The sequence below is a fragment of the Saccostrea echinata genome, unplaced genomic scaffold (assembly GCF_033153115.1).
Source record: "Saccostrea echinata isolate AGI-Se365-2 ecotype Australia unplaced genomic scaffold, CSIRO_AGI_Sech_v1 ptg000033l, whole genome shotgun sequence".
Lineage (NCBI taxonomy): Eukaryota > Metazoa > Mollusca > Bivalvia > Ostreida > Ostreidae > Saccostrea > Saccostrea echinata.
In genome coordinates this window covers 8,539,729-8,558,938 of record NW_026889782.1, presented here as the reverse complement: position 1 = coordinate 8,558,938, position 19,210 = coordinate 8,539,729, and the positions used below count along the sequence as shown (strand labels likewise).

The window sequence follows — 19,210 nt, the reverse complement described above, 5'->3', positions numbered from 1 at the left end:
TGCGTCGAAGTGAAAGCTTATATTTTTGTTCGGATTTTCGTTTCTTTTGTCCCGCCTTGCTACATAGTATAAATAACGTATCCTCCATCGGTACCTATGAATAATTTTACTGATTAAAATGGTGACTGCAACCAAAAGCAAAGCTGATGTGATAGCTATAACCAATGTAAAGGAAGCACATTCTTTCTCCATTTCTTTCAGTAATCTTGTAAAATTTTTGAAAGTTTTTTGGCTTGCATTCTGAAACAAACAAGTGTAGTTATTCATATTTATGAATTCTATTTTTCTTGATTTATCAATCCAAGACAAAAATTTTAAGTTTGAACAAGAACACTGCAATGGATTTCGTTGTAAATTCAAAACAAGTTTTCGTGACTTTGAAAGTATATTTAAAGTTCTTCGTGTTCCTTCATTCAGACTTGAAAGCTGATTAGATGACAAGTCTATCCATTTCAACTTTGATAAGTGAGATATACTCACATTGAAAATTTCAAGTGAATTTGAACTGAGGTTTAGATGTGTAATTTCGGAAAAGCCTTGAAATATTTGCGGTGGAAGTGCAGTAATTTTATTATTTGCCAAGTCCAGGACCTGTAGCTTTTTCTGGTTTTCGAAAATATTTCCAAGTCTATCTAGCTTCAACGATTCTCCAAGTAAATTGTTCGACAAATTGAGAACTTGGATATTTAGAAAATCGATGAAAAAGTTATCAGAAATTTTACTGCAAAAATTATTTGAAAGATCTACGTAATGAACATTTCTCATTCCATACACAGGACCATCAAATCTATAAATTATGCTATTTTGAAAATACACGTGTGTTAAGGAATCGGACATATTCAAAAGTAACATAGGAAATGCAAATTTATACATATTATCATGAAAGTAGATTGTCTTGAGATTTGGTGGAAGAAATATTGTTATGTTAGCTTCTTTTTCCCACTTCTGTCCTTTGATTGATCGATCTGAGGCAAACTCCCATGATTTTTGTTGGTAGCCAAGGTCCATAGAATATGTATCAGATCCATTTCTAGTATTTTCTATGTGTAACATAGAATGTAAATTCATTGAAGTTTCTGAATGGTCGTTTTTATGGATTTCTTTGCAACGAAAATTGAAATCAGCAGGCTTGATTGTATGAAAACTAGACTGAAAACTTGCATTTACCATCACAACATTAGAAAGCTGGCCAAAGGTTAATAAATATGCACCAAAACTTAAAACATTGTCGGCAAAACTGAATATACGGAGAGTCGTTGGAAAATAAGAAAATACTCCAGGTTCAAAATGATTTATTCTGTTAGATGCTATGCTAATTTCCTCCAAAGATGTATTGAAAAGATGTCGAACATGTTCAATGTAGACAGCTGTGCTGATGCCATATGTACACTGCACTTTCTCCAAGTTCAGAACCTTTATTCTTGTATACTGTAGATCAAAGGAAAGATTTGCCAAGGTTGACAAAGTGAGTTCAGGATTATGTGAGAGATCCAAATGGCGGAGTTCACTCGCAGACCTGAAAGCCCCCTTTTCAATTGCTTTTAGCTTATTGTAAGACATTGTAAGATTCTCCAGGCGTCCTGACTTGAAAAGGGAATTGATTGACAATTTTTCAATGAAATTATGTGCAAAATTTAAGTATCTTATTTCGTGTGAGAGGTTCCTTGGGTATTCAAGAAAATGGTTCCATGTGAAATCCACACTTTCGACGTTCGAGTGAAACTCTGGTGCAACTGACAACCCTTTATGAGAACAGTCAGCATGCAGGTATCCCTTCATCTTATAGCATATACATTTGGCACGAGCTGAACAATTCTTAAACATGAAATCGTCACCTTTAATGGCGTCTGTTAAGAATAATAGACAAAGAACCTTGGTGATATTCATTTCCTGAAAGAAAAAAATCTATTGCTTAAATCTTTAAATCGTTGGGTTTTTTTTTTTTTTTTTTTTTTTGTGCATGTTTTGAATGGTGAAATATATTCTCAAAACTAGCATTTTTCTTACAACATCTGAATCATTTTAGTAAGCACCATAATGTAAAAAAGTCTATATTTGGATTGCCATTTACATGTATGTTTTTCCAGCACTGGTCCTGCTGGACACATCATAACTTGCGATGTCAATAAAGTTGAAACTGCTTAATTGAAAACAAACATTTTAAAAGGCCGAAAATTCAGGGGAACTCGATCTTTCAAATGTGGACAGAATTTTATTTAATACTGTTTGGAATTCCGTCGAGGAGTACAGCACATGATGGGCTAAATGCGATTGTTTCAGCTACATGTTACTTACATATTAGGTTATACCAAGTGAGTTGATATAAAAATTTACTTACCTGGTAATGGACCTCTGTGTACTGCGCCTTTTTCTGTTCAATGAGAAAAATCAATGCACTCAAATATATCTTCTTAACGATTTCTTTTTATCGTGGGAAAATACTTATAAGTTTCAATATAGTCGATGTACAAAAAATAGTACCGTCACTTTACATACTTACAATGAAGGAGACGTACGTGTTGAAATAGATTTTTCTTCTCTTCTCACTCTTTTTCTAATTTGTAAATACTGGCTGTGCAGATCATGATGATTTTAAATACGCCCCATTGATAATAGTCCTTAGTGAATGTCTCGTGTAGGAGAGCCTTAAGACATGTTCTAAGGCGTATATAATACACGTACAAGTACATGGATCCTCAATTTCATGATGCGGAAGATAATCCTAATATTTCGATCTATTATTATTTTTATTATATATATATATATATATATATATATATATATATATATATATATATATATATATATATATATATATATATATATATATAAAGCACTACAAAACAACAACACTGTATATCCTAAGTGTCGATACAAGGTCTCGGATGGAAATTTATATAAAGCACTAAAAATGACCAACGACGAACAATAAAAATTGTCAAATTTTCGGGACGAGCTGTCCCTTCCTCAGGACAAAGAAAAAAAGTTAAGAAGTCATAAAAACAAAGGAAACAGAGAAACAAAAACAACTAGCACTACTACTAAACTACCAAACACTAAATATTTACAGTGTTACATGCTTAATTTGAAGTTCATAGACAGTTGTGAAGAAAGAAATCCGGAGCGCTATGAATTGCGTCCGGTCTATCGGGTGTACTCTGGTGAAGTGCGATTTACAAAATTGAATTTTCGCTAATTAATTACGACCATGTAGTAAATCGTACATTGTCTTATTCTCTCAAAATAGCGGAACTATACATGATAAAATGAAACTAAAGAATGATAATATGGAAGGGCAATTTTTAAATATGAATTTGGATATATTATAAATTTGGAAATTGGATAAAAGAAATAAACAAAAATGTAAGCTATAAATATTTGCGTCTACTAGGTTGTTCCAGAATTGCTAATGCGAATTAACATAACTTAATTGAAATGGTTATTATTTTTAAATCGTTAGAAAAATTGCTATTTGAGCATTTAAATACTTGAACAAGAAATTTTCACAAAATAATCAAACTTAAAGATATATTATACAAACGTCACTTGCTGGATACAATAACGAATGTTTTAATTCGTTCGAGGTAGAGGGAGGGGGAGGGGGTTCTTTGTTTTTAAAGCGGATATGATTGCTGAGTGTAAATAAAATCAGCACATTAATCTATCTGTAACAACGAATAGAAAAATCTGAATTTTAAAGCATAATCATTGTGTTTCCATCTTTCTGTCTGCTTCTTTTCGCTTTTCCTTCTTCCTGAACTAAGTACATGTATGTACAGAATCCCTAAATAGCAGTGATAACGGGAACAATGAAATTCTCATCTATTTATAAATTGTCTGAAAGGATTGATGATTTTAATAGTAAGAAAGTGTTGGTCCGTTTGAAACTTCGCTGATATTGTTTAGTACTATAATGGTTATACTTTTTCCCTTTATTTTTAAATTTTATTTATTTGAGAATTGGGGGAGGGGTCTATTACAAATGACACTTGTTCAAATAAGATTGAAGAGTCATGATGACTTTTTCCCAGTAATAATAATTAAAATAGTTTGTTCATAAGGAAACTGAGGTTTTGTAAACCTTACTGATTCAATTTCTTCTTCCTGTGTCATGCTGCATGAATTAGTTAACTTGTGTTTTCCTATACCTGATGTTATAATATAACTATGTACATATATCATTTACGATGACCCATCATCTTACCTGGCCTCGAGACCATAAACTGAGAACAGACTTAAGACCTTGACTTTTATTCAACATACATGCTTAGAAATTTGCAGGTTTGTATAATATTCCAATGTAAACATATGATGAAATTTTGCTCCATTATCAAAATTATTTCAAAAGTTACATTGATTTGAAGTTTTGACTTAAGTCTATTCTCAGTTTATGGTCTTGGGACCTCTAAATATATGGGTCATTTTCAAAAAATGTCATTTTTTTGTCTTTTAATGAGAAAAAAGGAAAAAAAATAATCATTAAAGGTAATTGTTTTTCCCGCCGATTAATGTTCATGATCATACTGCATACAAAGTTTTGTTTTAATCACCTCCCAAGCGTTTTATTGAAATTATTGTATGTATTCTCATTAAAAATTTATAGATAGCCGTGTCACATTATCAGGAATTTTAGAACATGCTCACTTATATGATGGGGAAAATATTTTCCTTTGTAGATATGTACAAATTTTGTACATCATATTAATTAAATTCATTAATAGATTAATTTAATAATGATACTTTACTTGTATCTCCCACTAAATACTTGTATTGCACATGAATCATTCAGGAAGTGACATGTCCTACCAGTTTATGGCAGTCCTGTTACCAAAAAGAAAATGTTAAAATAAAAGTGATCTCCATTTCAATGGAACTCTTCTCATGACCTTCAACAGTTCATCATTTTCTGTTGTCTCAAGTTTATGAGCGCTCAGTGGCGTATATTCCATATAGGCAAAAAGGCTGTAGCCTACACATCCTTCTCTCAGTGATTAAAAATTTGGTTGAAAAAAGGAGGAAGAAAAGTTGATAATAAATCATTTATTAATTTTCATTACAAATGCCAAAAAGCATCCTTAGCAATCCGCACTGAATATTTTTTAAGCCGAAAAGTCTAGTGTTATATAAAGTCTGTATCAGGCAATTTCAAAAACATGGGCAGCAACAGAAGTCCATGAATAGTGCAGGAAATGAATTTAATTACTGGAAATATTTTGGTTAGTGGGAAATTAAAGGTACTGTTCGTATTTGGATTATTCAGTAAGAAAGTTTCCATAATTCCAAGCAGAGTAAAAAAGAGATGTTATTAAAAAGTCCTCGATTTTATTTAATGTTTATTTAGTGGTCATCATATGATATAAATTGAAAATATGTTTATAATTATTATTTTCACTGGTCAAATGACAATCGTAGATGTCTTCGAGTTCGAAAAAATGCTCTCTCTGAGCCCCCCCCCCCCCCGAATCCCTTTCGAGGGGGGCGACCAGCTCCTTGCCTACCCCCACTTTGCGCCTCAGGTCAAATCTGTGACTTCACACAAAAAAAACGAAAAATGATTAAATCTTATTGAAAAATGTTTGTACTTCAAATAGTACATTCCTACATAAACATGCACTTCGGTAACAGAGTGGACAAAAATTTTAACAGGAAGGACAAATTATCCTTATAAAGGTGGTATTTATATAGCTATTTTGGTTTTTTATTTGTTTTACCTATATATAATTATAATTTCTTATTTGTGCAACAGCATGGAGTACCTATAATGAAAAAAATAATTAATTGATATATATTTTAATAGTACTTTACAATAAAACTTGGTAACAGGAATGCCATAAATGTTTAATTAGTTTGAAAATATATTTTATTCATTACAAATGAAATGGATTGAACAGCAGGCATAATGCCTATAATCGTTCTCTCCATAGGTCAAGGTACATATAACAATTATTGGTACATTTAACATTGAAAACAGTATGTAAAATAGATCATTAATCATTGGTACATATATAAGGTGAATCCAGAGAAAGAGAGAGTAAAATAAAGAGAAAAAAAAAGAAAACATAATAAAGTACATTCAACATTTTCAATGCCATAAATGTCTTTCAATGTCTCGAATTTACGACATTTAGCAATATTATGTTTTCTCTTTTCTAAGCCATCTGACTTACAAAAAGTTTAATTTTTGTCTAAGTTCTTGATTTTTTTGTACGTCCTGTTACAGATTTGTCCTTCCTGTTACCCTGAGTCCATACTGTTACCAGTACAATTTCATAGTTTAATTTGCTTTGGTAAAGCACCTGTAAAATCGAATTACCGTATTTTTTTTTATTTTAATCACAAAAATAATGTACAAGTATGTTTTTCTCAACTATAAATATTCTTCATTAAAATTCTCATGAAAAGAAACCCATAGATTTTCCTTCTTTTTAGTTTATGGTAGGATACAAAAGATTAATTGAAGAAAATTTTGAAATACAGAATTTTACAGCTCTTTTGGTGAAAGAAACAGGAAGAACATTAAATTTTGAATGACAAAATCGGATAAAATTAATGTCAAAATTTTTTGTAAAACAAAATATTTTCATTTCTGCAATATGATGGATTTTTGTAGTTTAATACTGTATTTTTTCGAATAAAGTTGAAAAAAAAATCATAGAAAACCACTTTCATTTTTCAAAAATATGCCATGTCCCTGTGAGAGAGTGGGTGCCTTGTCAGGTAAGGGTATTCAGATAGTACTGAGGAACGTGTCACTGCGATGCATTTAATTTAATCTTGTGAAAATGCATGCCTATTATATTTGTATTTCAGGTGCATTTATTATTTATCTGATTTTACTTTATATATATAAATTTAGTCATATTAATTTAGTCAGAATATTCTAACACATGTTTTTTTTTTAAATATAAATTAATTTAATCAAAATAGGTGTATACTTTCAAAGTATGTGTCCATTTGTACAAATAAGAAGTATATGACATACATGTATATTTATATAAATGTACAACTGACAAAAAAATCTGAAGGTACAGTTCTAAGCACATTGATCCCCTCCTTTTTTTCTGCCACATAGCTCAGGAAAGACAAGTCGTATTTCTCTAACTGCAACCCCATTTGTCTACGTAAAGTATTCAGTAAGAAGAATACAATTTTTTCTCCCTTTCGAGTAGATTTATTTAAATTAAATAATCACAAAATAAAATAGGATGGTCAAATTCTTTGAATAGGATTAGTACATTTTGATTTGTATAGCTTTACATTACTTTATTAACATCGCGTCGGTGGTGTAATGGTCAGCATGGTTGCCTTCCAAGCAGTCGATCCGGGTTCAATTCCCGGCCGACGCAGCTTTTTTTTTTCCTTCCTTTTTTATTATATTTTTTCCTTTTATTTAAATCTCCACTTATATTTTGCAGTAGAGATCAGTAATATATACCATGTACAAAAACTTATAACTTCCTCAATTTTTCATTGATTTGAAATGAAAAAAAAACATATGTAATGCTTCAGTCATTATAGGAAAGTTGAGGCACTATTAGGCTTCAGATAAAACAATACTCTTTGAATTTTAAAAGTTGCCAGAGCATAGAAGGAGACAAAACATACATGTAGAATATAAATAAAGATTTCAAATGTACATTTATGTACAATTAATATTCTTTTTTAAAAAAATCATTTATAATTAATTGATACCAAGATCTCAATTTAAGGACTTAATACATTTCAATATGTTTATATGATTAAAATATCCATATAACTATAAATAATTAAGAGATTTTTTAGTAATGATAACATTCTAATTAAATTAATGTGCATTTTGCCCTGAAACTAACTGGAGTGTAAGTAGCTGTAAAATTACTAGTATTGTGCCAGTAAAACGAAATGAATTTTTAATTCTGACAAAGACTCCTGCTTAGATTGAGCACAAATTCATAAATGATTGAAGGGAAGTTTGATCAGTTGGCAAATTTTTAGAGCATAGGTAGACATCTTTCCAAATTTTTCTGAATATTGAATTAAACATATATAAAGATTTTATGGGCAACTGTAATGGGGAGAGATATTATGACACACCCTGTATCTACACACAAATTCATGCTAAAAACAGGATTTAAAATTATTAAACACACAAACACAAAGGGAGCACTTTTTTCTTATCAAGTAATTTGATCATTATTTTTAATTCTCTCATTTTATTATTTTTTTTCTTTTACAAAATATAAGCACACAATTACAGCATACAACATCTACTCATGCACTGTTCATTGTACTGTTGTGTAATATATGGCCAACAATAAAAATGATTTGTTTGATGTACTCCAACCAACCTGTAAAATCGCCCCTACTCAATCATTTTTTTCAGTACTTTAAATTTTGATTTTTTTTTTCTGGTTTCCAGGGAAATAGACATTGTTTCATTTTAAAGGTTTATAATTCTCTAAGATGCTTTTTCGATGAACATTTTAATAAAAATAAATATTAAATCTGTCTTGTCCAGTGTTTAATGAAAATATCAATAAATTTCTAAGTCTGCATTTTTTTAATGTAATCAATTTGTCAGATACTGCAAAAAAAAAATCTACCTACCCAAATTGAAAAATGTGAGTCAAAGTACATCAAACATTTTTTTTTTTTTTAATGATGGCCTAAATATCATAAGAAGATCAATTTTAGAGAAATTCATGGATAATGTGTATTACATATACTTTACATACAAGAAAAACTGGGTTAATTTTCTAAAACCTGAACACATGACCAAATAACTCTAATGGCTTCATCTTAAAGTCAATCCATGTTCATTCAATATAACATGTGAGGACACCACTGACAATGAAGATAATAAATACTGGAAAAGTGGTCAGATGAATGTATTGCACTGAAAAAGAAATTTAAAAAATATTGTTAGCACAAACATTCTTTTAGCGGTAAATAATTTAAAAAAAAAAACAAGCCTCAGGCTAAAACTTGTACTAGTAAACATAGTAATTTATTATTTAGTAGTTCAGAAAGCTCCCCTGAAACACCAATTAATAGACTGCCAGATGGTTTTTAGTCTTGATAGTCACCTGATTCAGAATTTTTTTTTTTTTACTAAGTGCCATGATTATCTGTTATAATAAATTTACTACCTTAAAATTTGAAATGCTGGTGGTATAAAAGAAATTCTTGCGAATTTTGTGATGCATATAAAGTTCCTCAAAGTTTTTTGTCACATAAATACTGTAGTTTCAAAAGAGGTACAGTGATGTGCTTGTAGGGATAACACATTTGGTGAATTCAAATAACCCATTTAGTGAATTCAAATAACCCTAGTACATGTACAAGTGCTTTATGACGTTTAGTCACAAAATTTTATCCTGTTCATGAAATAAAAAGGCAAAAGGTGCACAAAGGTGTATCCATTATTTCGTACATGCTCAATATAATGTTAATGCTTTATTAAGTCAGCATAGGAGACGTATTTTACAAGTTACTTGTATGTTATACATATCTCCAAATTCAAATTTATTGCAGTTAAACCTCATGTAGCTGCTTATAGCAGTGGAATATCAGGTGTGTGTTTGGCTATAAGGTTGAGTACAGCAGGAAAAGATAACTCTTGCTGATTACTGGTACATAAAATACACTAAACAAGAACCTGATTAATTTCTTTTGAGAGTACATGTATTATATCACAAGTAGAGCTTTTTCAAAAAGCTTTGTCGTCTTCAGCAACAAAATGCATGGTGTGCACTAGCAGATTATGATATTAACAAAGATAGCATCATTTTAACACTCAATATATATTTTTAAACCACTAAATATTCTTTAGAAGAAGAACTAAGTTAATAGCTATGTTATCACATGATGTGATTTTGACATCATAGGCAGATATCACATGTATGTAAATATTTCATAGATGCAGGTAAATGATAATTCGTAAATAAATAAATAAGTTGATCATTACAGGTTATGCAGAAAACAATTTGGAAATCAAATATTCCTACCCATTAAAAAAAACAGTAGTCTGATGATGCTTACCTATTATGAAATTTTAATTTGGAATTAATTATTCATTTTCTATGTGGTGTTCCAGCTTTCACTTTTTTCAGATAATGGTAATTAGGTAAGATCTTAGCTAGGAAGTCTATCTGTAGTGACTGGGCCTGAAAAACAATCAAATACAAATCAATCAACAGGGAGTGCAGAGCTGAACCTTTCAAATTATGGGAACTGGATATCACTTGTTGCTACATATGAAGCAGCCCATTTTTTTTTAATTATTGAAAATGAAATACTGTAGAAGCACAAATTTCCGTGGGGAGAAAATTTCGTTGATTTGTCATCTAAAAATGTTTTGTGAGGATTTAATTTCATTGATAATTGTTAACAACGAAATTAACGAAATTTAATCCCCAATGAATATTTCTGCTTTTACAGTATAAAGAACAAACTGTTGCATGAAAAACATGCTTAAAAATGCTATCATATAGATTTTAAAAAGAAAGAGTGAAGATCTGGGCCAAAATAACATTTTTTACAGTTTCCACATAGAAATATGATAACCTAAAATTCTAAAATGAGGCTCAAGAGCCTTTATGGTAACCTGTAAATAATTCAAAGAATGGCAATTTATTCAAAGAGCTGGATCTGAACACCGGAACTCCTGACATTATTTTCATAATTTAGGTAGAGGCATCCCTGCCTGTCATAACTATGCACTTACTTTGTCTGCTAAATACCTGGGAACAGAAATGAAGAATTTCAAAAAAATATGCATTTTTACAGTATGATAAATAGATCCCCACCCTTTAAAGGTGCTTATATATAGACACAGATTTGAAGTTAATATTTACTCAAATTTTCTGTATAATTTCATGACGTATATGTTGCTTTATCATTTCATACGAAAATTTGATAAAAATCTTATTTTCTCTGGAAGTTATTGAAACTTCGAATTTCTGGATGCGTTTGATAGACACATCCTTGCACTTTCACAAATTTTAACTTTATCCTTACTACTTTAGAAAAGTAGCAATTTTGTTGTTTATTAATGAAAAATATTAAAACTATAATGCAGAAATTCCAGAGTTGAAATGTAGAAAGGAAAATCCTCTCACCAGTATTGTCAGTCCGTGCTCAGTGGTGTGTGCAGAGTTTAACAATTGAACACACCCGGTGAAACGTAAACATTAACAACAACAGAGCTCGTGCCCTGTTTACAAAAACAGTTTACGTTTCACTGGTTTATTCAATTTGTTAAACTCTGTACACAACTACACAACACTGAGCACGGGCTGACAATACTTAAGTGAGTGGGTTTTGCTTTCGCACATTTTTACTCTGAATTTTCTGGATTATAGATGTAATATTATTCATTAATACACAACAAAATTGCTACTTTTCCTTAAGTTTTGAGGATAGAGTTAAAAATTGTGAAAGTGCAAGGATGTGTTAATCAAACGCCTCCCGAAATTCGTAGTTTCAATAATTTTCAGATTAAATAAGTTTTTAAATTCATTTTCGTGTGAAATGCTATAGCAACATATAAGTTGTGATATTATACAGAAAATTTTAGAAAATATAAACTGCAAATCTGTGTCTAAGCACCTTTAATAAAAATCTTTTATGTTTTATTTTTTTTATTTAGTTTGTCTGATGAATACCCAGGAGCAGAGAAGATCTTCAATTAATAAAATTTTGTGAAAAATGTACTTGTCTTGTTCGGCAGTGACACTTGAAAGTCAAAGCCGATTGTGAAATTGTTCCTAAATCTGCCCCGTGACTTACTGGGGGTTTATCAGCAGCTATCCTACGCTGGCACTCTGACCCATAGATAACGGAGTTCTCCTCTAAAACCTCACAACTTGATACTTCACACTTAGCCCCTATAATACACCCCGAGGTTAGCTCCACCTGCCTGCCAATCTTAGCTGTAACATAGAAAACATCTATCAAAGAAAATAAATAGTCAAACATGGTAATGCTGCCAAGTGTCATTTACAAATATAAATGCATTTTGTCATATAGATTCTGTAAGTTCATACTACATTATATACGAGGGTTGTCCCAGAAAAACACGAACTTTTTGAATATTTCAAAAACTATTCAACCAAAATATATAATTTTTTGCACCTTGTTGGGAAATGAAATTTTTTCTATTTTGACAAATTATTATACAGTTTTAATGTCATATGCATGTAAAAATAGCTTTTAAAGGGTGTCAGATATCGGTGCTCAGCACACAGCAATTTTTCCGAGTTTTAGAAATAGCATTGTCAGAGAAGTTTTCTTTATTACCAAGCTATACGGAAATATAATGTTAAAAAAATTACCTCCAAAAAATCTCTATGATCTGAAGTACTTATGTGTAAAAATTCATTAATTTAGCACCACAAATGACAAAAATATGACATGAGATGCAAAAACACCTTTACTTAGATATTGTCAAAAATAGTGACGTCGGGTGAGAATACGGGGCACCAAATTATCAAGCAGTACTGTTGATCGGATTATGACTCCTATCCACACAGGAAAAAGATATGTAAACGATGAAACGACACAAACATATATCTCGGATACAGATTTAGACCTAGTTCAAGAGGTACAAGTATGGTTTGACTGGTTATTCGATGAAGAAGCCTTTGGTAGACCAACAAACTGAAAAGTCAGAAGCTGGACATCATACATGCCGACGGCCATATAACCGAGAGGGCTGTTAGGTTTACTTATGACCTGGGTTGGGAAACTGTTAAAGTTTATTAATAGAAGTAATTCCGCGAACTTTTGGAAATGCAAATTAATACCTGAGATAGATAACTTGATAACTAAAAGAAAGTGATATACAGTGTCGAATTTATGCTTCAAACGAATTTTATCAGACGCACGATTCCATAATAAATTCACAAACGCCACGAGTTACGTTTTGACGTCGTCAGTGTTGCGCCGACAGCTATTTTGTAAGATTCGTTTACCCGAGAGAAAAATTTTATTTATAGAGATATTTCAATGAAATTTTTATGCATTATTCAAAAAATGTTGATTATGTTGTATGCCAATTTTTAACTTTATAGTGTTAGTGAAACAAAAGATATTGAAAATGTTCGCGTTTTTCTGGGACAACCCTCGTATATATATGACTTCAGAGAATGAAATTATAAGGAGAGAAATTATTCATTACAGTATTGGCTCATCACAGATTAGGGACAACCTTAATAATTTAATCAGGTCACTCAGGTGTGCAGGGCTTTCAAGAAGATTAGAAACAGGCAGTACTTTTTTCAAAATTAGGAGGTACCTTGTCGAAGCAATTTTATTTAATAATTAAATATGTTATTAAATTTTTCTCCAACAAATATTTTTGCTGGTACATTCATGATTTCAGTCAGGTTTTGAGAGGCCTGACAGAACCTGTAGAGTATCACAAAACATTAAAATAAATCTGTCCTGACCTTTGGCCTCCACTACATTGTGGTCTCCTATCTTGGTAGCCTCCACATCTATTTAAAGGTCAAGGACAAAAACACTGACCAAATAAAATAACTGGAAAAAATACCATTACTACATGTAAAATATGATCTTAACTTGCAACTCCAATGCAACCAGGGATCATCATACTTTTATTGACTGGGTTTGAGGGCAACATGCAGTTTGTTGGACCCAAGAACCAAACTGCATGTTGTCTGGGGCCATTCGTTCGAAGGCAAGCAGTTTAAGTTGAGGGGTCTACAAAATACATTTTGCCAGAGAACACAGTCAATAAATGTTTTGTAATACCTTTTATTATTTTCTTTTTGACATACATGTATCTTGTATTCATGGCTTCTTGGTTTTTTGTATCTTGATTTCCATGATACAAATTTTCTTTACATGCACTGCGGTAAAACTCAGTAAATTCTGTCACAGTCTAACAACAACCAATGCTAATGAAATTTAGCTGATCCCACCCACAATGTGACGTAAGTGGTCCAATATCTCATCAACAGGTCTAAAATTTCACTCTACAGTCAAACATAAATTTTTTTTATGATCGCTCATCAAACATTGGAAATGTTAGACTTTTTCAAGAATTGATTTATATAGGAACCAATTCTTAAAGGTATAACAAATCTGATTGTTTCCTTCTAAACATTTGATGTTCTGTTATGTACATGTATAATGTACCAATGTAACTTCAAACATATGGCTTTGGCAGGAATTTGTGTGTTTTTAAAGATATAACATTAACAGATATCTCGGAAGTTTTTTCTCAGTTCCATTGAGTTCATGATAACCAGGTTTGACTGTATTATGATAGGAGTTTTTTGAGACCAGAAGCAAATATTGTCTTAGGTTATGAATTGAACAAATGTGAATCTACACTATGTGATAAAACTTTCACATAAGTTTCATCTTTTCTGGTGCAGTTGTTATTGAGAAGATGATTTTCAAAAGATGCCATTAATTTTTCACTAAATAATTACCTCTTGGAAGCGGGAGTGGCCATTCATTTGAAGAAACTTAAATCCCCTTTACCCAAGGATGCTTTGTGGTAACTTTGGAAGAATGTGGCCCAGTGGTTCTTGAGAAGACAAAAATGTAAAAATGTTTTCAGACGGACAGAGGACACACTAAACAGAGGATGCATGACAGACAACACACGACAGATAGATAACAGACATTCTTTGATCAGAAAAGTTCACTTGGGCGTTTGGCTCAGGTGAGCTAAAAACTGCATGTTGTTGTTAAGGATACAGGAATCCACTTCGAACACATTGTTGTTTCCTATAATCATCACCTGTTGAGTAGTGCTTGACTTCCCTTCTGGATTCCTGCAAAATTTAAACAATTACATGTAGTACCAATGTCTGGACATCATATGGCATGTTTTGAAGATCACACACAAAAACCAAAATACTGATATTAGGCATTATCAATTTTTTAAAGGGAAAAATGGAAGTGTTTCACTTTTGCCAAAAAATACTTATCAGTGACATTTAATGCAAAATTCTTAAAGTACAAGCAAAAAAAGAAAAGACTTAAATAAAAGAAAAATTTCTTTTTCTGAAGAAATATCATGATTTATACGTGTATTTGTGTAAGCAACTTGTACTAGTGCATGAAAGAATTTTTTGGATCCTAATGAACATTTTAAGTCTTTTTTTTTTTATTTGTTAGATTCTGAGTGTTCTTTTGTCTGAGGGTTTTTTTTCTGGTTGTGGGGGTGGGGGGGGGGGGATTAGAGAGAAGAGATCTTTTTACCTAATAATAATCTTTATTATGATATATACAACTGTTTGTCACTCAGTTTTACTGCTGAATTTATGCAATCATGTGACGGTGTGATCCGATATTCCGGATCACCATACTGAATCCATATCACCCTCTCTGAAACTGATGATGTAGTACACAGATAAATGATGTTTTCATTCTTGCGCATCAAAATGTTCCTTAATAAAATGGTTTGCTTAATTGATAAAAGTTATGCAATTGATCCAAAAAGTTTCCTTTTATTATATTTTGCTAGTTGTAAAGGGGTATATAATAAATTTATCATTATAACAGTAACTTGATCCAGAGAGCTGTATCACATCTCCTTGACAGGGGCAGATTATCAGATCAAACTTGACGCTTCGCGTCTCGTTTGACCTGATGATCCGCACCTGTCAACTTGACGTGATATGGCTCTTTGGATCAATGTTACTGTTATAATAATATACATGTACAAGCTTCTTCTATTATGCTGTTCTCTCCAATAATGATGATTCCATCTTCAGCGATGATCCTCATTTGACTACGGAATGTTCCGTCCACCTGATCAACACATAAATCTCATGTTGGGAGTTACTGGTCATCAAGGGATGCTTACACTTCCTAGACACCTGTTGGAGTCATCTACATACCTATTTATTATCTGAACAAGTTCTTCAATTATGTTATTCTCTCCAATAATGATGGGTCCATCCTCAGCAATGATCCTCGCTTTTGGGTGAATAACTGTCCTGCTTCCTAAACATAACAACATAAAGTAGAAAATTCAAGAATGTCATCTATCTGATTTCAAGAAAAAGGAAAGCAACTGATTAACAATCTGTTCACTTCATGGACATCATTTTTTGAAAGTCTAACCAGAACAAGAGGCCCATGGGCCACATCGCTCACCTGAGTAACTTTGGCCATACTGTTCATTACCAGACTTCCCCCCCTTGTAATACCTATTGTGGCCCCGCCCTACCCCCAGGGGCCATGATTTGAACAATTTAGAATCTACACTACCCCAGGATGCTTCCACATAAGTTTCAGTTTTTCTGGTTCAGTGGTTCTTGAGAAGATTTTTAAAGATTTTTCCTATATATTTCAATGTAAAACTTGGATTCCCTATTGTGCCCCCCCCCCCATCCCCGGGGTCATGATTTGAACAATTTAGAGTGTACACTACTTGAGAATGCTTCCACATAAGTTTCAGCTATTCTGGCTCAGTGGTTCTTGAAAAGAAGATATTTAAAGATTTTTCCTATATATTTCAATGTAAAACTTGGATTCCCTATTGTGGCCTCGCCCTACCCCCGGGGGTCATGATTTGAACAATTTAGAATCTACACTACACCAGGATGCTTCCACATAAGTTTCAGCTTTTCTGGCTCAGTGGTTCTTGAGAAGAAGATTTTTAAAGATTTTTCCTATATATTTCAATGTAAAACTTGTATTCCCTATTGTGGCCCCGCCCTACCCCCGGGGGTCATGATTTGAACAATTTAGAATCTACACTACCCCAGGATGCTCCCACATAAGTTTCAGCTTTTCTGGCTCAGTGGTTCTTGAGAAGAAGATTTTTAAAGATTTTTCCTACATATTTCAATGTAAAACTTGTATTCCCTATTGTGGCCCCGCCCTACCCCCGGGGGTCATGATTTGAACAATTTAGAATCTACATTACCCCAGAATGCTTCCACATAAGTTTCAGCTTTTCTGGCTCAGTGGTTCTTGAGAAGAAGATTTTTAAAGATTTTTCCTATATATTTCAATGTAAAACTTGTATTTCCTATTGTGGCCCCGCCCTACCCCCGGGGGTCATGATTTGAACAATTTAGAATCTACACTACCCCAGGATGCTTCCACATAAGTTTCAGCTTTTCTGGCTCAGTGGTTCTTGAGAAGAAGATTTTTAAAGATTTTTCCTATATATTTCAATGTAAAACTTGGATTCCCTATTGTGGCCCCGCCCTACCCCCGGGGGTCATGATTTTTACAATTTAGAATTTACTCTATCCCAGGATGCTTTCATATAAGTTTCAGCTTTTCTGGCCCAGTGGTTCTTGAGAAGAAGATTTTTTTATGACCCCACCCTATTTTTGTCTTTTCTTGATTATCTCCCCTTGTAAGGGGACTTGGCCCTTTATTTTAACAATTTAAACTCCCCTTCCCCCAAAAATACTTTGTACCAAGTTTGGTTAAAATTGGCCCAGTGGTTCTTGAGAAGAAGTTGAAAATGTGAAAAGTTTACAGACGGACGGACAGACGGACGGACGACGGACAACGGGTGATCAGAAAAGCTCACTTGAGCTTTCAGCTCAGGTGAGCTAAAAAGAGAGAGAGAGTGACTTGGATCTTCATGTAATGTGTGTTCGATTTGCTAACCAGGGTTTGACACGAACATTTTTAGGCACTAGTCCGGCCAGACTAATGCTTCCTTACTTTTTCCTAGTCCGCATTTGATTTTATGAGTCCGTCAAAAAAGGAAACATCAATGTTTTGTAATGACTAATTTGAAAATAAAGACTACAGTGTCATTTTTATACCTTTATGAAATAAAAAAGCATTTATGTGAAGTGTTTTATTCCACAGATTCTTTGAAATCTTCCAAGCAGGAAATACAATTGTATACCTGATCTCACCCTTTTTCTCTTTGCATTACATCCAAACGGTCCAACATCTTTCGTTTATGTGTCATACTAGATCATGATCATTAAAACGTTTAACTTCATTTCAATCAGTTGTAAAATTAAGTGCAAAATTTGGGATTTGGGCGGAAGTGGCAAATAATTATGTCCCTTGACTGTAGTTCTAAATTATGTAGGAGGTAGACTTCATAACATTATGATTTTGATTTTGGTTCCCCATTTCACTGAATACTGATAAAACATTTAAATGCAGCAAGGAAACTGGGTAAACATACAGATAGTGTATGAGAATTAAATGTCATGAACACTTAACATTTATTTAAACTTTATCTTGTGTACTTTACACAGAGGTTGGCAGTTTTATCCATAAATCAACGTAAACAATAACCAGTGAGCTCACTAACTAGTTATTATTTACTTTGCTTTCGTTGCTTCATGGGTAAAACTGCCGAGTCCTGTGGTACTTAAGCACGTTTCATTGTGTATATTGAAATACCTATAGTTATGTCTCCAACCAGTTCACTCTCTTCACAAATAACAGCGCCAGGCTGAATCTTTATGCTGAAACAGACAAAATTTTCATTTCATTTCATTGTGCCCATCATCACTGTTATTTTAGGGATACTGTACAGCTGTACATTCAGACAAAACTTTCAAATCAAACGAAATGTCCAAAATTAAGAAAAATAATCTTGAACACATAACCATTAAATGTGATTCATTAAAATGTGATGAGTTATTTAATTCGGTGGATTAAAAAAGAAACTTTTCTTTTTACCTTGATCTTGACATGTTATTATGTTAAAATATTTCGTACACCAAACCCGATCTTAAAGGAAAGGAACGCTTGTAAATATTTTAAGACAAAAAATAGTCCTAATTTATTTCCTACTTATTTATAATGATATTAAGAGAGCAATATCGATGCAAGCTTTGATCCACTCCCATTGAACTGAAGCACGTACACTGTACATGTATGATGACCCCCCCCCCCCCGAAAAAATACACTTTGTAACTTTTTTCAAAAAAAAAAAATAATTTCTGATTTGAAAGTGAGCTTACTTAAATTAAGTAATGTAATGGGAACTGTTTTGGTATACTTGGAGCTAAAATAAACTTCCAACATCTTTCCTCTTTTTTACCCTTTATTGATGATTAATTAAGAACCCTTTTTTCAATGTGAAGCTAGAAGATCTACTCTCGCTTTTCTGATTTCAAATTTATCATTTATACAAAATATATATGTAATTACGTTCAAATTAAAAAAAAAACTTTTGCTTTTGTGAATTTGCAAAGGTTAGGGAAGTAAAACGTTCTGTAATTTTCACCTTTCGTCACAGATGAACTCCTTT

The 19,210-nt window shown here is 32.3% G+C and overlaps 1 protein-coding gene and 1 non-coding gene across 2 annotated transcripts; one reads left to right on the top strand and one right to left on the bottom strand.

Annotated features, from left to right (window-relative positions):
- The first annotated feature begins 7,274 nt into the window (after positions 1-7,274).
- Trnag-ucc (transfer RNA glycine (anticodon UCC)) lies at positions 7,275-7,346 on the top strand. The gene has a single exon. It is a non-coding gene; the product is annotated as a tRNA-Gly (tRNA).
- An 826-nt stretch (positions 7,347-8,172) lies between these two features.
- LOC133198077 (dynactin subunit 6-like) lies at positions 8,173-18,433 on the bottom strand (the record flags this gene model as incomplete). Its single annotated transcript, XM_061334225.1, has 7 exons — positions 8,173-8,875; positions 10,021-10,145; positions 11,770-11,912; positions 13,431-13,478; positions 14,713-14,789; positions 15,861-15,966; positions 18,355-18,433. Coding segments are annotated over 6 exons (546 nt in total), but the record flags the coding sequence as incomplete, so codon positions are not given.
- Positions 18,434-19,210: the final 777 nt, after the last annotated feature.